The sequence below is a fragment of the Micromys minutus genome (genome assembly GCF_963924665.1).
Source record: "Micromys minutus genome assembly, chromosome: 18".
NCBI classification, from domain to species: domain Eukaryota; kingdom Metazoa; phylum Chordata; class Mammalia; order Rodentia; family Muridae; genus Micromys; species Micromys minutus.
In genome coordinates this window covers 50,152,044-50,174,465 of record NC_137953.1, presented here as the reverse complement: position 1 = coordinate 50,174,465, position 22,422 = coordinate 50,152,044, and the positions used below count along the sequence as shown (strand labels likewise).

The following is a 22,422-nucleotide window of genomic DNA, read 5'->3' as shown; positions in this document are numbered from 1 at the left end:
TTTAATCCCACTGCTTGAGAAGCAGAAGCAAGAAGGTCTCAGTAAGTGTAAGGCCAGCTTGGGCCACACAGTAAATTCTAGGCCAAGCAGGCCTACGTGGTGAGAGCCTTTCTCAGAACTGTAAATAAACAAAAATATGTGTAGTTATGTATGTGCAATGACTTCTGCATGGGCTCCAGGAATCTGAACCCAAGTTGCGCTTACAGGGCAAATACCTTTCCTTGCTAAGCTGTGTTCCTGCTGTGTGTGTGTGTGTGTGTGTGTGTGTGTGTGTGTGTCTGTCTGTCTGTCTGTCTGTCTGTCTGTCTGTGTCTTTACCTTTAAAGGGGGTGCAGAGATAAACACCTTTACTTACTATCTTGCTGCATCTGGACTCTTAATTATTAATGTATATTCATTCTATAATTGAGCTTCAGAATGACATTTTCATTCCGTGTTTTTCTGAGATTCAGTTGTGTTGATAATGTGGCTTGTGTTTATTATCAGAATTAGAATATTTTACTATTTGTAGCTATGTCTTAGACCTCGGGTTACAGATGTAAGCCACAATTTTTTTTAACCTCTTGTTAGTTTCTCATAGCAATATATTTTATATTTTGCCCTCAAATAAAATAAACATCTTTAATTGAAATAGTTATTTTTTATCTAGTAATACCTCATTACAAGTGATATATTCTGATTTTTTTTCCTATGATGTTCTGATCCACTCTGGCTTTATTCTGTTTCATTAGAAAAATACTTCTCATGAACTACTAAAGGGTTACCACTTGCTTCATGGAAAAAAAAAAGAAAACTTTGTGAAATTTCTTTTTAAAAGGGTGCTCTTGAAATATTTTTACTTTATTTTCAGTTATGTGTGTGGGCAGGGCGGCATGATTGAGTCTACTGCAGAAGCCAGAGAGAACAGTGGATTCCTTAGAATTGGAGCTACAGGCGCCTGTAAGCACCCCAACATGGGTGCTGGGAACATAAGTGGGGCTGAACCTGGGTCCTCTGCAAGAGCAGTGTGTGCTTTTAACCTGTGACCCATTTGTGCAGCTCAAGAGCCAGGATTCTGCTCTGTAGCTCAAGCTGTCCTCTTACCTCTCAGTCCTCCTGCCCCAGCCTCACTTTAGATTTCCACAAGTGATCGTGACAGACTGCTTGAAGATGTCTCCAGGAGGGTAGTTGAGAGACCAAAGATAGGCATACTTTCAGCTTTCTGAAATTTGCCAAACCAGGCACTAATCCGGTATGCTAGAGCACTTAGAGCTTCTCTTCCTGTGTTTGCTATGTTCGAACTCACCTGCTCTTCCTCAGAAGGTGGGTGTTTGTTGACCAGTGTTGGTTTAGACAGCTGTCTGTCCGTAGCTATGTGAACAGTGAGTGCCACATCTTTGATCGCCCACTCTTCTCCCATGTCTCCTGACCAGGATCCTTGCAGTGTAGTGATGAGTTTGTGTCTCAGGATCCAGTCTTAGTAACTTAGGCTTCAGGGTAACATGCAGCAGGATGAGGCCTCTACTTAGTATATTCTAAATATTCTCTGTTTGGTCTTTGTGTCTACATTTAAATAATAGGATTATTTTATCCAGTTCTAAAAACAGTCTTGTTGGGATTTATATTTGAATTTATAGATTTACCAGATCAGGGTCCTACAAGCTTGCTGCCTAGCTAGCTTAGCCAAATCTGAGAATCCAGATTCAGTAAAAATTGCTGTTAGGAAGTAAGGTGGAGTGCATACCCACATGCACGTGCTCACATACACCTCAACAATAAGCAAAAAATTGTAAACATTGGTGAATCTAGCTAATAAGTCTGCTGAAGTATTTAAGGGTATTATATTGACATTTGCAATTTACTTTGAAATTCCACAAGAAACAAATGTGTTCAATAACAACAGAACAAGAAAATCAACCTGATATTTTAAAATGGTAAAAGGATTTGAAAAGACATCTCTTATAAAATGGTATTCGGTGTCACAGAAAATGATACCACAGGTCTAAGAGGACAGCTATGATCAAAGTTACAAAGATAACTAGATTGGCAGTACAGTGGGACAGCTAGATCCTTTGTATACTGCATGGTGACACAAAGTAATGCTGCCATAAGAATGTGGGGTTTCCTCTAAGACGCTAGACTTCACCATCCATGTGGCCCATAAGGCTTACCTCTAAGTAAACAAATAAAGTGAATCCCACAGTAGCAAACTCTCTCCCTCCCCACCCCCCCCTCTCTCTCTGTGTGTGTGTGTGTGTGTGTGTGTGTGTGTGTGTGTGTGTTCAAACGGGGGAGATCTTGCACTATGTGACAGTGTAGATCAACCTTAAAGAAATTATACTAACAAACAACCCAGAAGGACAGATACAGTATAATTGTGCTTCTGTGAGGAATTGAAATATAAACGGGATGGTTTCCAGAGCTGTGGAAGGAGGTGTAGGGAATTTCTCTCAGCAGATAGTTGCAGGGCTTGGGATATAGCTTAGCAGGTAGAGTCGCTAGTGCTAGAGCCAAAAATTCTTGGCTACAGTGCAGCAGGGCAGGAGGAGGAAAGAAAGGAAGTCCAGAAGGAGGGAGGCCTGAAGAAGGCAGGCCTGATGAAGGCAGACAAGCTGGGAGTGATAGTATATACTTGTTAATCCCAGGAGGCAGGTCAAAGATCAAGAGTTCAAGGTTATTCTTGCTTACTTAATGATTCTAAGGTCACCCTGTTCAACATGAGATCCTTTCTTTAAAAAAAAAAAAAAAAAAACTGAAAGGGAAGATTTCAGTTATATAAAACAGATAAATCATACAAATCTGTACATGGTGGGTGTAGTTAGTAATACTGTTTCATGCACAAAATTTTATTCAAAGATGGATCTTATGTTAAAATATTGCCACAGTTTTATAATGAAAATGTTGGAAGCAATTATTTCAGGGCTTAAGATTTCTACCTGATAGCTAGCTAGGCACAAGGTGCCTGTAACCCAGCACTTACAGCAGAGGCAGGAGGATCACTAGTCTGGGTTATATAGTGAGCCATAGTGGTCTCTAGAGGGTCTCTCCAGCAAGACCATGATAGCACTGAGCAGCCTGCAGACCAAAGGCTTGCTGCAGTTCGCCCTGTTAGAATATACATGGGATGTAATGTTAGCAGTTTAATTTTTATCTACGCCTTTTATGGGCTGGCAAGAAAGGATAGAGTGACATGCTATCTTTGATGTTAACCCATCGATTCCAAACTGCAGTAGTGGTTACTTAGACTTACCCACTCAAACAACCCCAAGACTTCTATGCATTAGTCTCAGGACAGCTAGACCAGCTTTTATTAACTTTTGTTGTTGCTGTGGGAGTAAAGAAGTGTTCATCTCCTTGGCCAGGATCCCTTTACCGCCTGGACCTTATGGTTGCTGTGTTCATTGAGTGGCACATGGTCCAGTTTAGTTCTTCCACATGTCCTCCCAGTTCCTTAACTTGCAGTGTTGCAGCAGCGAGAGGACCATGAAGCTACAGGTGCAGGGTGAAGGCCTGAGCCTGTTTCGTTGTGGCAGGCCTTTCTCTCGGTGCTGCAGTATTAACAGTGTGAGCTCGCTAGTAAAACAGCAGCAGCACTGTGCAAAATTCAAGATGGCATTTGACAGGAAGGAAAAGATTGTAAATGTATATGGTTCATGGGAAACTAGTGAAGAACACTGATAACATTGCAATCATTCTGTTTTCACTAATAGTGTGTTGCTGTCTGTCTCGTACCCTTGCAATCTCCTGCCTAATGTCACCACATACTTATTATTTCAGGTCCTGTGGGAATGGCTGCTGCAGCTGCTGTGGCAACAGGGAAGAAACGGAAACGGCCTCATGTGTTTGAATCTAACCCATCTATCCGAAAGAGACAGCAGACACGTTTGCTTCGGTGAGAGCTGCCTTACCCCATTTGCTATTTGGATGCTTCCTGTGTGAATGTCAGAGCTTGAATAGTCTTTACTGGATTCCTCACAACACTGGGATGGAGTATTTGATGATAGGCTTAGACTCGGAATCAATCCCATAAAATTAAATTAATGAAGATTTAGAAAATCTGACGTAATACATGTATAACATCTCTGAGTTCAAGGCCAGTCTGGTTTACAGAGTGAATTCCAGGTCAGCCAAAGCTACATAATAAGACAGAGTCTTAAAATAAGGAAGAAAGATGTCTAACGGCACATCAGTTCATCCAGGAAAGTGTGTGCCTGCTGTATTCAGGCAGCACTCTAGATACTGGGAGTACCACACTGAGCAACAAAGGCCCTTAAAGAATTTACGTTCTGAAAGAGGGAGAAAGAAAACATACATTATATTAAGTCTCAGACCCTGGGACAATGGCTGAGGTGCCTATTTAACATTCGAAAACAGGCCACCCTCCAGGTGCAGCTAACTATCAGTCTGAACTCAGGGACCCCAATGAGGTTGCTAAAGAAAGAACCTAAGGATCTGAAAAGGGGTTGCAACCTCATGGGAAGAACAACATTATCAACCAACCAAACCCTCCAAAACTCCCATGGAGTAAAACACCAACCTCTGTGCACACTTTGAGAGACCTATTGATCCATTTGTGTATGTAGCTGAAGATAGCAGTGTCTGGCCTCAATGTGAGAAGAGGCTTTTGTTCCAGAGAGGGCAGATTGTCCCAATGTAGGGGAATACCAAGGCAATGGGGTGGAGAGGGGGATCAGGAGGGAGTGCACCTTTGTGAAGTCAAATGGAGGGGGAGGGGGAATAGGAGTGGGGTGGGGTAAAGGGCTAGCATCTCAAATGTAAATACAGAGTATCTAATAAAAGAAAAAAAAATATTTCTGGACACCAAAGAACTTACTTGTTTCTCTAGTCTAAGAACAGTCTGGAGAAGTGGCCTTTGCCCAAAGCAGGGAGGGACTGAAATTAACTGTTTCTATGTCTAGGGGAAGAGCATTTCAGGCAGATGGAGTTATTAACAGCCAAGGTAGTTGATTTTTTTTTTTTTTATTTACTTACTTATACTTTTAATTTTACTTCTGAAACATGGTCACTATGTTGCTCTGGCTGTCTTAGAACTCTGTATAGACCAGGCTAGCCTGAACTCCTGAAGCTCTACCTGCTGCCTCCCAAGTGCTATGGTTAAATGTATCTGCACCACACCTTGTCAGCGTGGTCACCTTTAACAATGCAGCCAGGGAGAGCACGAGAGGAACGATTAGAGGAGTAGAGGAAACCCAGCATCAGGAGGCCGGCAAGCTGCTCTGGCGGTTTGTGCATATGGAGGGTTCAAGGCATGGTTAGGACACATCTGTAATCCCAGTACACAAGAGGCTGAGGTGGGCAGGTCATGGGTTTTGAGCTAGCCTGAGCTATATATGAAGCTCCTGTCTTGAGAGTGGAGAGAGGACTGGAGACAGTGAAGATCAACCATTCATTGAAGAAGTGAAATAGAAGGTAGTCCCTATGACTCAGAGGGGAAGGGCAGTGTGTGCATTGCTTCTTTATTGGAGGGTTTGCTTTCTGAGGTTAGTTACCTCAGAGGGTCAACCATAGTCCACAAATACCAAATGGCAGTTCTAAAATAGTTAATGAGTTTAAATAATTTCACTAAGTATATAGTTATAATTTGAATATTTTTATTTTAGATTTTTTAATTTAATTATTTTATGTGTATGAGTGTTTTGCCTGTGTGTATATATGTACCATGTAAGTGCCTGGTACCCACAGAGGTCAGAAGAGGATTTTGTGTGCCTGCATGGGTTTATGTGCTCTTGAGGAAACCAGAGACTCCCTTGAAGCTGGAGTTACAGACAGTTGTAGGACACATACAGACAGGTATAATGTATTAGGAATCAAACCCAGATCCTCTGGAAGAGTAGTAAGTACTATTAACCTTTGGGCCATCTCTCCAACTCTTGTTATAATTGTTTCTATGATGAGTTACTGTTCATCTCTAACTAGTCTTGGCTTACAAATTAAACTTTATCATTGATATGTATGTATAGGAAAAAAAACCCGAATATACAGAGGATTTGATTCTATCTCAACTTATAGATATCCGGTGGGGGGTTGGAGCACTGGTAAGAGGGGCTACTGCAGAAACTCATTTCATCATTTGTAAACACTGTGGGTTTGTGTGCTGGTTTTTTGTTTTATCTTTGTTTTGTTTTGTTTTTTTCTGTGATAAAATGCTCTCACCAAAAGCAGTGTGGGGGAAGAAGGGGCTTAAGTCATTACCCTTCAGGTCAAGGCCATCAGTGAGGGAGTCAAAGCCAGGGCTTGGCAGAAACCGTGGAGGAATGCTGCCTGCTTGTTTTCTTACAGGTTTTTGCTCCTTTATGGGTTTTGTTTTGTAATCTTAGTATTTGCGCTTTTAATTTTTATTATTTTTTGCTATGTGGGAACTCACCACATAGACTAGGTTGTTCTTGAATTTATAAAGATTGCCTGCCTCTGTTTCCCAAGTGCTGGAATTAAAGGTGTATGCCAAAATACTACTTGTAGGCTCTTGCTTAATTAGCTTCCTAACACAGCCCAGGACCATCTGTCCAAAGAATCATGCTGCCCACCATGGTCTGAGTCCTCCTGTATCAATTAGTAGTCAAGATAATTCTCTCATAGACATGCCCACAGGCCAGTCATTGTGTCTATATCACAATAAAATATAACGCTGTAGCTGGGCACGGTGGTGTTTACCTGCAAACTTAGCACCTGGAGGATGGAGGCAGAGGATATATATTTAAGACCAGCCTGCGCTACATGAGACCCTGGCTCAAAATAATGTAACTAACTAAACCTGAAGCCACAATACTTTCCCCTTGCTGTTTGCAGTGTGAGCAGTAGGTCTGTGTGTGCAAATGACACGCATCCTTGATGTAAATAGAAATGATTGGTGTTGAGACTTGACTGGGTGTGGTGGTACACCTCTGATTACAACCCTTGGGAGACTGAGGCAGGTGGTTCTCTTACTCAAGGCCTCCCTGGTCTATAAACAAGTTTTAGGGCAACCATAGCTACGTGGAGGACCCTACCTCTGGGGGGAAAAGTTGTAACTATATTAGAAGCTTACTATATTAGAAGCTGTTATGTCTGCTTCCTGGACTGGAGAGATGGCTCAGCGGTTAAGAGCACTGACTGCTCTTCCAGAGGTCCTGAGTTCAGTTCCCAGCGACGACATGGTGGTTCATAATGAGTAATCTGTAATGAGATCTGATGCCCTCTTCTGGTGTCTGAAGACAGCTACAGTGTACTCATATAGAATACATAAATGATTATGTTAAATAAATAAATAAATAAAAGCTGCTATGTCTGCTTCCTGAGGCATAAGCCCCGACCCAGTACATCCATGTGTTGGCCTTAAGAAAATATGTGCACACTTTCTCTGATAGATTCTGTACTTCTCTCCTTGCTGTTCTCATATTTCAGAACATATCTGATCAGAATTGTCCCCACTCATAGTAAGTTTGCTGTCATTCTGTTCAGGAAACTCAGAGCCACGTTGGATGAATACACGACGCGAGTGGGACAGCAAGCTATTGTCCTCTGCATCTCGCCCTCCAAACCCAACCCCGTCTTTAAGGTGTTTGGTGCAGCGCCTTTGGAGAACGTGGTGAGTCCAATCTGAGCTGTTCTCTGGCCTTTCCTTCTTTCCAGGCCAGTGCTCAAGGGTAGAAGGAGGCTGGTTTGTGCAGATTGAAACAGATAGGATCAGCCCCGTGCAGTGGTCAGAAAGATACCTTATCAGTAGTCTTCAGTCAAGAGCAGCAGATGGTAGGCCTTTGTTGAATCTAGCTTGATGCTTGACTTGGTGGCCAAAGCTGTTTCATGCTTTGGATATATATATATATATATATATATATATATATGTATATATATATATATTATAATAATTTTTTTAAGGATCATTACTGTTTCTACTTACTAAAGCAATGTATTGTACCTCACCAGCTACAGTTTAAAAAAAAAAGGACAGTATTTTATTTAAGAAACCAGTGCAGGGCTGAGGATGTAGCCCAGTTGGTAGAGGCCTTACCTAGTGTGCATGAAGTTGGGTTCTATCCTAAGCACCTTATCAGTTGTGGTACGTGCCTGTAATCTCAGCAGTCAGGAGGCAGAGGCAGCAGGATCAGGTATTTAAGGTTGGCTGGCTACAGAGTTCAAGGCCATCCTGAGCTAAATTAGACACCTTAAAAAATGTGAGATTTATATTTATATCTGAAGCAAAACACTAGATGACTCCATAATGGTAGTTTTATAAGGCATGTTGGAAGCATTTTATTAAGCAAGTATTTGGATATTTTAAAATCTCTTGCTTTTTATTTTTTTAAGTTGGTTTAGCTGGGCACAGTAACACATGCTTTTATTCCCAGCACTCAGCAGGGGAAGCAAGTGGAATCAAGGCCAGCCCAGTCTACATGCTTTTCTATTTGTTTGTTTGTATATGTGTGTGTCTTGTGAGTTTATGCCTCATGTGTATGTGTGCTCCTGGAGACCGGAAAAGGTGTGAAATCCCCTGGCACTAGAGTTAAGGATGGTGGTGAGCTACCCTGTGGGTGCTAGAAATTGTACACAGGTCATCTGGAAGAACAGCCATCAGTCTTAACCACCGAGCAATCATTCCGTGTCCCTAATTTAATTTAAAAAAAAAAATCCTGCAGTTTTTCCTCAGTGTCTTCTGTGTAAAATAAGGCCAGTAATACCTTCTTCACTGGGGACAGACATTAAAACTGCCTGTCCTCCCATAAGAACTGCTCAGGGGAAGTAGCGTAAAGAACACTGAGCTCAGGGTAGTTTCGTATATATAAAATGTAGGCCAAGGTCTTAAATGTAGTAACTGGGGAGATTGCTCAGTTGGTAAACGCTCCATGCTAGCCTGAGGCCTGAGTTTGAGTCCCAGCTCTCAGTCATGCCCCAAATGGAGTATGGGTAGGTTGAAGGTCAGTGAGGTACGATATGGGAGCTTTCTCTTTGGAGCCCAATTAAGGCAGTAAGTTCATTGAGCAGAAAACATGGTTGGAATTTCTTACCAAAATTTTGTGTCCCCTACCCCCAAGAGAATGCCTTAAGACCTGAAAACAAGCTAATTTCCTATCCCATCTAATTATTTCCATACTTCCTAGCTTTATTATCCCTAGACTTCCTCATCCCTTGTATATTTATTCTAAGTGAATAAACCCATGATTGATGGTGATGGATTCAGTGTTTGCCTCCTTTTGCTTATAACGGAAGAATGTGCACATGGACACTGTGCTGTGGCTCTGGGGCTTCTGTTGTCTAGGACGGGTTCCATTACAGTGGTGAGATTCATACAGTTAGATTCAGAACTGGACTGACACCTGAGGGGCATCATGGCTTTGAAGTTCACCACCATCTCCAACCATTACCTGAAGGGAAGAAAGGGTAGCCCATGGGGCTCCCTGGCCTCGGGCTTTGCTAGTAGTGGCACTTTTCACATTTACTCATTTCAGTCCAGCCTCTTAAGCACTTGGATCTTCTGTCTGTATGGTGCCTGGCTTGAAAGAAAGAAAGAGAGGGAAGGAGGGAGAGAGGGAGGAAAGAAGGAAGGAAGGAAAGAAAGAAAGAAAGAAAAGGCAGTTTTAAGTATATTAGAGTCTAGAGCTATAAGCCCTCAGATCTGGAAAATTATTTTACTGGCTAACAGTCAGTTGGATGTGACTGGGACACAACTAGCCTGGGAAATGCATAGTGGTGAGTGTTATTTACACTATATCTGAACAGGTGGAAGGTCTCTGTGGCTTGAGAAAACATGACTTTTAACTGAGAAGCAGTGGACTTTTCCCCTGGGCTCCCTCCTGCGCAGTTACCTAAAATTTCATCATCTTTTCATTTGATTCTGTTCAGTGTTGTGTCTTTGGGGCCAGCGGGTATTTTCATCTTCTACTTGGAAGAGTATTTTTTCTAGGATCTCTGCAGAGGTGAAGGGAGACCAGCCCCACCCACTTTCTTGTTGCCTGGCATTAGTCTCCCTGGCTGTTGAGCATCTTGTTTACTTCTGCTCTTAATTCCCTGCAGGTTCGAAAGTACAAGAGCATGATACTGGAAGACCTAGAGTCAGCTCTAGCAGAACACGCCCCTGCGCCACAGGAGGTTAATTCAGAACTACCACCTCTCACCATCGATGGGATTCCAGTCTCTGTGGACAAAATGACCCAGGTACAGGGCGGGAAATGAGGAGGAGATCAAAGATGAGAGATGCAGATGTGGGCGGGCCTCTCTTCTCTTTTCTAGCTTTGTCTGTGGTGATGTGACTGGAGCTTGAGACACAGACTAAAGTGTGTGGCAGCCTTGGGCAAGTCCAAGAGGAGCGTCCTGACTAAGCACAGACCAGCACCCTCCTCTCTGCTGCCAAGTGTTTGTTCCTTTAACCTAGGTTTCTGTGCTGGTGAAGGAAACTTTCTGCTTTCGGTTGGTTTGACCTGGAGACTGTTCAAAGTTTGAGGAATCACAATCAAAGGAGACCAGTTTAGCAAGCTAGGCTGCTCCTCTGTTCCTCCCCACCCCCAGGTTTTTGAGGTAGGCTATGTAGCCTTGGGTGGCCCAGAATTTGCTGTGTATCCTAGGCTGGTGTCAAACTCAGAACAGCTGGCTTAGCCTCCAAGTGCTAGGACTAAAGTCACATGCCACCACAACTGACTAGTTTTTATTTACTAATTTTTGGTTTTGTTCTGTTTCTCTAGGTAGAATTTTAAAGCAATGACTTTTTATTTTTTTATTGCTATTCAACTCAGCTGCTCAACACCTAAAATAGCATGCCATCTAAACAATAGTGCCTGTTTAGTAAATAGCCTAAGAATATTGGAACAAAACTAAATTCAGTAACGTAGGGATCAGCTGGTTCCTTGAATGGGTCTGAGCCAGAGACTTGATGAGAAATAGCTTTGTATTTTATAAATTTAAAGCTAGAGCTAGCTTAGTGTGGTATCACAGGAGCTATGATCTCAATATCTGAGGATAGATGTAGGAGAATTATGAGTTCAAGGTTAGCCTGGAATACATAGTGAAACCCTGCCTTTTTAAAATAAAAAGTTCTGAACTGTGATCCTTTGCTGTTTAGAGCCTAGAGTATTCTGTGGACATGAAGGGTCTTTCACTCACTGTTCACAGTTGTGTGAGGTTCTGTTGCTGTGTCCATTTCACATGGCTAATTTTAAGAATGTTCTCTGTCTCTCGGCCATAAAGTACAGTTGAGGGTTGAAAATAAAACGTAACAAATAGTTTTAAAATGTTTCCGTATTTTAAAGGAGCCCCATGAGATGGTTAAAGGCACTTGTCACCAAGCCTGACAATCTGAATCCAATCTTCAGAATTCACGTGGTAGAAGGAGAGAACTGGCCCCAAAAGTTGTCTTCATGTGCTCTGTGGGAATGCCTCCAATAAATAAATAAAGAAGCATTTACAAAGCACACTGTGAAGAGGAGGGAATAAGGTGATAAAAGACTAGCCACACCTGAATGGGAATTTCCAAGTGTTCAGAAAATGTACAGATACTGGTATCTTCTCCCTTGGCCTCTTGTTGTTTTGCTTTCCTCATATACTTTCATCTTAAGTGGAACCAAATTCCTCCCTGTGTTAAAGGACCCTAAAGCTTTACACTTTTAATAGTAGCAAAAATAATGTTTAATTCCAAACCAAGCCTGGCTAGACAAGAGGCATGGGAAAAAGCACTTCTCCCAACTGTCTGTGAGACACACTTGCACGTCCCTCGGAGACTGGTTGGGAGCGCAGAGGACATTCAAAGTGAGCATGTCTCTCCCACTGCAGACACGGTATGACACATAATGAAAAATAGGAGGTATAAGTAATCTTTAAAAGTGTATGGGTTGCTCTCTAGAAAAAGTGATGATGTTCATAGTACTGTTGTATTACTTACAACAAGAAAAGTATAGAATTTAACTAGTGCTTAAATTATAATAGGAATGCCAACTACTTAAATGGGAGGAGACGTGCCATGGCCCAAAGATGACAAGGCTATTGACCTACTGGGTCCTTGAAAGAATGTTCTCTATTACTGTAAAATAGTACCTGGAAGATATAGTAAACTAAAGTCTGTAAGAATGTACGTCAGATGTTACCTGGTTTTTTATTTTTCTTTATTTTGGGACAAAAATGTCATTAACTCTTTTTACCACCTTGGATCTGTATGAAGTGTTGGGAGACATGCTATTACATTACATTCTTCACTCCCATTCCCTCTCTCTCTCTCTCTCTCTCTCTCTCTCTCTCTCACACACACACACACACACACACACACACACACACACACACACACACACACACGAGGGGTGGGGGGGGAGACAGAGACTTCTACTTTAAAATCCAGAAAACAACAGTTCAAATGTGACTGTAGCCATAAAAAGCCAAATGATGGAATGTTAGTTCTAGATTTCAGACCATCTGGGTAATTTATGACTTTCTTAACTTGATCAAGTCCCTGGAAACTAGACTATGCTGTAGATATGCTCTGTTAACCAGATGTCTCTGTTAACTATCTTAACTGTACTTTATGATATGGAGGTGATCATGTTTATACAGAGCTAACGTAGATGTGGGACTCTGTGTACAGACCTGAAATGTGTTCTGAATTAAGAATACTAAAATCTAGTTTCTAGTTTAAGCACTACTGCATATTAACTCCCGCCTCACTTTTTCCTTAAAGATTTGTTTATGTATATGAGCACCCTGCATCCGATCCAGTTACACAGTTGTGAACTACTATGTTGTTACTGGGAATTGAACTCATGACCCCTGGAAGAGCAGCCAGTTCTCTTAACCACTGAGCCATTTCACCAGCCCTCTAGGCCTCAGTTTCATGAGCCTTCCTGCCTCATAAAGTTAGAGGAAGTAAAAATTAGGTATTGTGAAAGAAAGTGCTTTGAAGACTAAACTATCTCACAATTTTATTATTACTGTTAGCATTTATCTCTTCTCAAAGGCTTTGTTTGGAGAGAGGATCTTCATGTGTGGCCATGGCTTACCTGGAATTTGCTATGTATATATATCATCAGACTGGCCTCAAACAGACAGAAATTCACTTGTCTCTGCCTTCTCTGTGCTGGAATTAAAGGCATGTGCCACCACACTCAAGTGCAATTGACTTAATTTTTCATTGTGGCGGGGGAGGGAGAAAGAGACTATGTATACATGTCTGTATGCAGGTGCCTGTAGAAGCCAGAAGACAACACCTTTTACCCTGCAGTCCTCTGCAGGAGCAGTAAGCATTCTTAACTTTACACACTGAAAGTTGGCTCATGAAGTGGATAGGTGTCACAGAACTGACTGCCCTGTGCTCAGGAAGCAGAGCTGTTGTCCTTTGGGGTTTGCTCATCTTTGTTGCTTTATTTTGAAGATATAATTCTTCGCCAAGTATTATGGTGAACATCTGTAACCTCAGGGCTTAGGAAGTGAAGGCAAGAGGACCAGAAGTTCAAGCTGAAGGCCAGCCTCACCTGCAAAGCAAGTTTAACACACACATACACACACACACACACACACACACACACACACACACACACACACACACACACCGGGGTGGGAGGTGGGAAGAAGAATTCTCTTTTTAAACCACTCTTACGTAAAAATTTAGGGATAAGGTTATGAGAGTAACCCATTATTTCAGGTTAGGTTAGGTTCTATGTTGCCAGAGTAGACTTGAATTTTTTTTTTTCTCTTAAAACTGAGTCTCACCATGTGACCAGGCTTGCCTTCAACTCACAAACTCTGCCTCCCAGGGTTAGAATTAAAGTCGTGTGCCACCATACCCGGGTCTTGAACTTTTGAGCTCAAGCAATTCTCCTGCCTCAGCCTCCCAGATAGTAGAGACTGTAGGTGTGTGCTACTGTACCTGCCTTATTTTTCAGAAATGGCAGGCAGTGTGAGCAAGTTGTTCTAGGTAGGAGAGAGCAGGCCTAGAGAGTGTCTTCATCTGTACTTCTCAGATGCTCACTGTCATCGGCTGATGTGGAGTTGGGGGCGGGGTGTCCAGCTCAGTGACACCAGCCCCTGCTGCTAGTTCTCGGGCACCTGGAGCCAGAAATCCTTGTTTCCTGAGAATTTTTTACATTCTGAAAACTGTTTCCATGGAGAAGCCTCACAGCCTTTAACCCAGCATTTGGGAGGTGGCTCTCTGAATTTGAGCTCAGCCTGGTCTCCATAGTGACTTTCTAGCCAACCAAAGCAATTTGGTAGGTCAGGAAGAGGAATTAGTTCTCATTGGCACAGTTGAGTGGGATAGGACTCCCACATTCTGGAGAAGTTGTGTGTTTTGAGGAGAACTGTATTGAAAGGATATGGTAAAGACTTACTATGGAAGGAATTCCATTATCATCTATGAAAAGCCTGCCCAGGATCACTGGCTCCTTCTACCCCTTTCCTATGGCTCTTCTGCCTGCCCCCTGAACTTGCTGTCTGCTTTTGTACTCACTGGGGCCGTCTTCATCCCTTGGGCAATGAGACAACTGAGCAGTAAGTTGCTAGTTTCTGGAAAGCCCTCTGAAATAGTCCACACAGAGGTGGAAGACTTAACACAGCATTTGATTCATTCTTCGTAGAAAACATTTTTGTCTGCTGTTAGGGTTTTCAAAGGTTTGATTTTGTTTTGAAATAGCACTGGTGTGGTGTTTGGAAGGCAAATGAGGTAGTCTCTAATAGGTAAGGCCATAGTAACTAAAAAGTAGAGAAAAGATCACCAGGGACTGGAGGCATCCAAATGGGAATTTTAAGAGAGTTTCTGTTTGGGATGACAAAAGTCTGGAAGTGTCCCCGGATTGTGTGTAAAACAGTTTAAAGGGGGTGGGGGGACTGGGTTAAAATGTAAGTCTGGGTTTCAGGGTTGGCTTCACACTAACTCGCCTGGGCATTTAAAGCCCGGGTGTGTGGCTCACATGTGAGGCCGGTCAACTCTGAATTTTGTGGCTGCAACTCTAATAGCTGTAGTGTTAGCCCCTCAGATTTTGTTAATAACCCAGTGTTGCTAGAAAAAAAAAAAAGTTCCAAGCTGCTTCTCCATTTAAAGCAGGCTTCCTTTTTCATAGGTAGGGTATCTTATAACTCAGGCAGACTAGTGCTGAACTCCTGATCCTTCTGTCTCTGACTCCAAGTGCTGGGGTTTCAGATGTATGCTGCTACACCCTGCAGACTTCTCTTACTATCTGAAGTTAATGAATGTATGCCATGCTGTGCCATGATTTACAAGATATCAATTAGAGGGGATGGGGATATAGCTCAGTGGTAGAGTACTTGCCTAGCATATGCCAGAACCTAGGTTTAAGCTGCAGTACCACCAAAAAGGACAGACAGACAGACATCTTCCTCTATGGCCTCCACCTGGCTGGGAAGATGCCTTGGTATGTAAAGGGCTTGTCACACAAGTATGAGGACCTAAGTTCAAATAGCCAGAACTTGTGTGTGTGTGTTTCTTTCTGTCTCACAGACACACATACATGTTTTAAAAAATCAGGCAGATTGGGATTAAAAATAACAAAACAAAACATATGGTGTAGGGACTGCAAGTTAGCTCAGCAGGTGGGCACTTGCCTCCAAGCCTCACATAATGGAAGTCTAATACTTCAGACCCATGTGGTAGACATTGAAACCAACACCCATGCCCTAGCACACATGGCACACAGAAAATAAATCAATCATAATTTTAAAATATGTGATGTAAGCTGGATGTGGTGGCATATTGGGGGAGGCAGGTAGGTGGATCTCTGAGTTCAAAGCCACCCTGGTCTACAGAGTGAGTTCCAGGGCAGCAGTCTTCATAAAACAAAACAAAGCTATGTGATATGTTTTTAAATAGGATACAGTATATTTTAAGCAGAGAAGCATAAGGCATATTCAAGAATGCTAAGGAAAGGGATGATCACCAGGGAAATTGCACATTTAGGACAATTAAGGTCAAGGAAAAATTTGCAGCTTATGTGATAAAGAATTAATATGCAAAACAAACTAATGCTTTTTTCACATTAAGAAAAATAGAAAAATAGACAAAGTATTATAAAGAGCTCACTGAAAGTACAAATAGCCAGCCAATATATAAAAAAATTTCAACTCACTAGTAATAAAAACATATATCAGATATGTTCAAACCAGAAAGCTCAGTAATTAACAAGAAAGAAAGAAATGAAGAATGTGTTAGAAGTTTGACTGAAGAGATGGCTCAGCCATTAAGAGTTATTTGACCTGTAGGGGACCTGGGTTCAATTCTTGGCGCTCGTATGGCAGCTTACAATCTTCTGTAACTCCAGTTCCAGAGAACCCAGTGCCTTCTTCTGACCTCCATGTGCACTAGGCACGCATGCATGTATGTAGTACACAGACATCCTTATGTAAAAACACCTGTACACATAAGTCGGGTGTGGACCAGTGAGTACTGTCAGCTGTCAGCTGGGTGCGAGAGGGAAGGATAACGTCGGTCAGTGTTGAGTATGTCCCTTTAACCAGCAGTTTCGATTCCCACAGTTTCTTCCTAAATGCACACTGTAGACATGTGCCTGCTTTCAGCCTGTTACTCGAGAGGCAGAGGCAGGCAGCTCTCTGAGTTTAAGGAGGAAGAGCGGTGGAGTCTGGGGGAGGCAGCACCCAACTCCCCAGAGAATTAAAATGCCTATCAAGAGGAGTGGTTCTCTACCTGAGAAGCAGGTATTGGCAACTGCTAGAGAGCAGTCCTTCAGAGAGGTCCTGAGGGCAGTGCTGAGTGGAAGAAGCTCATCAGTGGAAGAAGTGTGCAGGAAACAGCACTGTCTGATTTTCCTAACATATCTTCATGAAATGAGTAGAATTTGACCTACAGGGAAAGGTATTCATCAGCCTAATCAGGACACTGAATTGGTAGGCAAGCTAGCCTGTTATTTTAGTGTGTGGTTTACAGAAAGAGTGTAAAGACCACAAGCCTGCAGGGACTGACCAACCTGATAGATAGTGAGAAAAGCTGAGGCTTGAAGGGCAACACTTCCTGGGGCTTCCTGGGGCGTGAGCCTGGGGGGCAGAGGTGTGGCTTGTCTAAGCAAGTCTTTGAATGGGTGAATCTGCTTGCCAGCCCTTACTCTTTCCAAAGTTGGTTTCACACCAGCTCTTTTGTGTTTTCTGTGGCAGTGTGCTTGGAGTGGGGAGGGAATGAGATTGAGAAAAACCAGTGTTCAACAGATGCCAGTGTTTGTGTTGCCAATTGTAGGCAACTAAATTCACATAAGGATTAGCCACTTCCATCATCTCTGAACTGAAGTTGGTAGTGCAAATAATCCAAATAGTGAGCGAAGAAATCACTGGGCTCTAGTTCTCTGATGCCCTGGAAATACACATTTGGGTATAGCCAATCTGTCAACCTGCGAGTTCTTCATTTCAAATGAAAAGACAACACCCGGCTGGAAAGGCGTCTCACGTGTGTGGATCTGAATTCAAATCCCCAGAAACACATGAAATCAGGCATTGTGGTATATGTCTATAATCCAGACTCTCTTACAGAGAGAATTCCCAGGAGCTCACAGGCCAGCTTCCTTGAACAAGAGTGGGACCTTTTTTCAGATAAAGTGAGGATTTTATCCAAGGTTGTCCTTTGTCCTTCACACAAAAGCCGAGGCATAGATTATACACTCTTTTTTTAAAAATCTTCACTTTACCTTCTCTGCCACATCACAGTACTCCTGTAGATATAGAAATCTTACCTTCCTACATGGTTTAATATGTGCTGCTTTCTCTTTAAATGTGTTACACAGTTGTCCTCAGTGTCCATAGAGGACCCAGTGCAGATACCCAAATCTACAAATGCTCACATTATTACAGAAAGTGACACATAGTGTTTGTATGAGATCTGTGGACATTAAAGCATCTCTGTGTTATCTATAGACAATACCTAATCAATGTAAATGCCACATATGTAATTGTTAGACTGTACTAGCTAAGAAGTACCTTTAGAAAAGACCAGCCGGTTATATTCATTCAGTACAAGTAATTTTTTTTTAACTGAGTGTTTGCTTCACAGTTGATTGAACCTGTGGATACCTAACTCACAGATATGGTGATTTGTATTGTCTGGCCAATAGAGGTGGAATTGTTAAAGTTCTTTTCTTACAATTGAGTGTAAATTACATTGAGGAGCCTCAAAAATCCACGAGGGACTGAGCGGCAAACACTGGTTTAGCGTGAGTTAAGGATAATACATTTGCTGAACAGCAGGTAAATAACTGAATCTATAAGTGGTGGGTTTCTGGCGCAGTAAGAATTGTTGTTGTTTCATTTTAGCTGGTTTAGGCTTTTGTTTCATATCTAGACTAGATTGAAACCCACACCTTAAATATGCTAATGAAGTGTTCAATTGGGCTGTTTAGCATTTTAGAAAATCTTTGATTTTGAAACCATCTGTGATGTGTGTGTGGTTTTTTGTGACTGGGTGTCATGTAATCCAGGCTGCCCTGGCAGAAGACGACCTTGAACTGATCCTCTTGCTTCCGCCTCCCAAACGCTGGGATTACAGATATGTCACCGCCCCCAGTTTACTTCCCACCTAATCTTTATTTTTGTATGTGGGTGTGTGTGCACACCACATGCATGTAGTGACTGTAGACACCAGAAGAGAGCACTGGTTCACCTGGGACGGCAGTTAACAGACTGTTAAGAACTACCATGGGGTTAATAGGAATCAAACTTGGGTCCCCTGGAAGAGCAGCCAGTGTTGTTCACTGAGCTCTCTTTATAGTGCCTATAATCCTCACTTTTAGTTGCTATGAACCTGAAGATGACCCTTTCTCTCTGGTTGTACCCTGAAGGAGCGGTGTTTTCTGCTGTGCTTGGAGGAGTTTACTGGGCAGCCTAGGACCTTTAGATTCACAAAGAGACCTAAATCAGAGTAAGAACAACCAAGCAAGCTTATTCTAACCCAATTAAAGACAGCCTGAGAAGATCCTGTTGATTGTCTCCCTGTGGATTACTGACAGACCTTCCTTAACAAGCACATTGAGAAGCTTTACTTTCCCAAACTCTCTAGGACCACTAATTAATCCAACTGGCAGTGAAGACACAGTCAAATTCTGGAAAGGAATCACTTAACTCTTTCTATGCTGGACAACTAGTCACTGATTTTCCCCATATAGCCCATCCCTTTCTGGTCAGGCATGATGATCTGTACCTGTAGTCTTAGCACTGAGGAGGCTGAGGAAGGAAATTCTCTCAAGTTCAAAACCAGGCTGAGATGGGGGCAAGGAGGGATAAATACGTAGATAGGTAGCTAACATGAATCTTCTTTATTATTATTGATATTTTTTTGAAAGAAGGTCTCTAAGTCTTTTTAAAAGCCTCAACATTTATTTGGGACAATTTAAAGTCTCTCCTTTTATTAATTGAACTAAAAAGGGAACTTTTAAGTTCGTAGTATAAGCTTATTTCATTTGTGCATTTGAGACAGCTATTTTTTTTTTTTTAAAGAAATAAAATGTATATAAGCCCTTTTTCTACTTGAGGCTAGAAAAGACAGCCAAGAAACTAGAATAAAGGAAAAAATGACTTTGAGATGTACTTTCTTAAAATAACTGGAGGAATGACCTCATGAGTCAGCTGATAGCATGGGTTTGCAAATGGATACATTTCAATTATCCTGCTGTTTGATGCCTCAGAGCCAAATATACATGGAGTGTATTATATCATAGCCTGTAGGCAGGAGATATGTGAGTAGGAAGCACTTAGAAAGAGATGAGAAGGCGTGGTCCACATAGGAAGTAACCAGACCTGTCTTTATATTATAAGCATAGATGATTTGCCTTCTTGCTCCCTGTGGTGGTTTGTGTGTGCTTGGCCCAGGAAGTGGCACTATTGGTGGGTGTGCCCTTGTTGGAGTGGGTGTGTCACTGTGAGTGTGGGCTTAAGACTTAAGATGCCTAGAAGTTAGTCTTCCACTAGCAGCCTTCAGATGAAGATGTAGCACTCTTACCTCTGCCTGAACCTTGCCTGCCTGGATAGTGCTGTGCTGCCTGCCTTGATGATAATGGAGTGAATCTCTGAACCTGTAAGGCAGCCCCAATTAACAATTAAATGTTGTCCTTAAAAGAACTGCCTTGATCATGGTGTCTGTTCACAGCAGTAAAGCCCTAACTAAGACAGTCCCCTACTATATAACTATTTGTATTATCTTCTGATATAATGAGATTCCATATTTATTATAAAAAGAACTATAAGAACACCGTATTAAAGTATTGACATACTAATTCTCTACAACTGATTCTTAAATCTCCCCTACTCTTGTTTCTTTACTGTTTATTTACAGCTAGAGCCAGGTCCTTGATGCTGACTCCTTGCTCAAAATGGTCCCCTCCCACTGGTTTTATAGTGCAAAGACAGCACAAATAATAATGTTCTTGGTTGGTGCAAGATCTAAGATTGACTTGATAAACTGCTTTTCTTGCCCCAAATCAAACCTGCTGAAGAATATTTGCAACACAGACCTATTGTCTTGCTATGTGTGTGCACTGGTTCCTGAGCCAGGAATTAAGTATGTCAGTTGGCTGTGGTTTAAACCTGGTTTGGTTTGAGTTAGCTTTCCAAGATCAAGCTGAGTGAAGTCCATATGTAGCTCACAGATGTTGTCTGGTCTACCTCCACGCCTTGTACTTACTGCCTCTGCGGAACTTGATAGGACTCTTGGGTTGTTTTCATCTTACAAACCGGAGAAGCAGTTTCTTTCCATATATCTTACAAGCGTCGCCTCTTCATGGATGTGATGCACCTTGTAGTGTTTGTGGTCTTTTTCACTTGATTCTCTGGAGGTCCTGCTCCAGAGTCATCTTGGCTACAGAAAACAACAGTTCAACCTGCTGCTCACTTCTAGTCTTCTGTGTCTACTTGACTATCACCTCCTAAATAGTGTTAGCAACACCCAAACATGGACTGTTAACACATGGAAGTTATAGAAGGAAGATCAGCCCTTGGTGTGGTAGTGTCTCAGAGTCAGAAATCAAGTTTGGAGATAGACACTGTTACCCTTTTAAGAACAAGTCTACAAAATACAGCTTTTAAGGTCTCCTAATCAACATTATATTCTCCTTAGTCATCCATGAAACAGAAGTAACTGTGGGAAGCAAAGAGATCTAGGCAGTCCCATTAGGAATTTTTGTAATTTTCTGGAACTCTTGGAATGCTCCATTTGGTGATCTGAGAATGTGGAATCCGGGTGCACATCCCATGTGTTGGTCCTAAGTTCACTATGGTAACCATGCTCTTGCCTTTTAGGCTCAGCTTCGGGCCTTTATCCCAGAGATGCTCAAGTATTCCACAGGTCGGGGAAAACCAGGCTGGGGGAAAGAAAGCTGCAAGCCTATCTGGTGGCCAGAAGACATTCCATGGGCTAATGTCCGCAGTGACGTCCGCACAGAAGAGCAGAAGCAAAGGGTAAGTTCTTCAGGTAGCCTATTGTTTTGCCTTGCTTGGTCCCCACCTCAGCTTGTCTCTACAGTCTCGGAACATTTCATAATAGGCAAGCCTCTTCCTCTAAAGAAGTTGAGTATTCTCTGATGTTCATTACTCCCATCACTGTACACAGAAAGATCTGGAAAGGCTGTGAATTTATACTTTGTTTCTTCATAATTGTCTTTTGTAAAAGCTTTAAACCAGAGAAACTTGGAAATAAGTCATTTGAAAGCTTAGCAATGGCCTTGCTTCTGATTAACAAGAGCACTGTTGAGCTGGTTTGCTGGCATGTGTCTGCAAGGCTAGCACTCGGGAGTCCAAGGCATAAGAATCTCTAGTGTAGTGAGTTCTAGACCAAACCCACCTGAAACCAAACACACACAGAATCACTAGAGAGCTAGTTGAGTGGTTAGACGTGCCTGCTGATCTTGCAGAAGACCTGAGTTCAATTCCCACCACTCATACCAGCCGCCCAGCTCTAGTTACAGAGATCCAACACTCTCTTCTGGATGCCATGGGAACCTTCACACATGGTAGGATACCTCACACAGATACACACCGGCATACATACATACAAAGAGACATAATACATATATCTTGATCATGGTGTTACCTCTTAGGGAAAATTGGAGAGTTTGGCCTTAGTTTGGAATAGGACATAAAAAGCGAAATCAGACCTTGGTTAGGAAAGGAAATGCTTTGCTCCAGAATAATTCTGTGGGAAATCCTAAGAAATTAACTCTATACAAGGTTTGATAAATACATGGCTGATTTGTCTGTTGTGATCTAAATACCCAATTTCTTTGTGGTTTATTACACATTCCTGGTCTTCCTGATGGCAGGTTTCGTGGACCCAGGCGTTACGGACCATAGTTAAAAACTGTTACAAGCAGCATGGGCGGGAGGATCTCTTATACGCATTTGAAGACCAGCAGACACAGACTCAGGCCACCACCACACACAGCATAGCGCACCTCGTGCCGTCCCAGACTGTAGTGCAGACCTTCAGCAACCCCGACGGCACCGTGTCTCTTATCCAGGTAAGCAAGCCTCATG

The 22,422-nt window shown here is 42.3% G+C and overlaps 1 protein-coding gene across 3 annotated transcripts in view; it reads left to right on the top strand.

Annotated features, from left to right (window-relative positions):
• The window catches only part of NRF1 (nuclear respiratory factor 1), a gene marked incomplete at its 3' end in the record, with an annotated part of 87,599 nt that overhangs the window by 31,191 nt on the left and 33,986 nt on the right, over positions 1–22,422 (top strand). For all 3 annotated transcript variants that reach the window (XM_080932006.1, XM_080932005.1, XM_080932004.1), the window contains exons 4-8: positions 3,757–3,871; positions 7,438–7,564; positions 9,988–10,128; positions 21,190–21,348; positions 22,209–22,406. In XM_080932006.1, the coding sequence (XP_080788132.1) occupies positions 3,757–3,871; positions 7,438–7,564; positions 9,988–10,128; positions 21,190–21,348; positions 22,209–22,406 (740 nt within the window). The remainder of the gene's footprint in view (positions 1–3,756; positions 3,872–7,437; positions 7,565–9,987; positions 10,129–21,189; positions 21,349–22,208; positions 22,407–22,422) is intronic.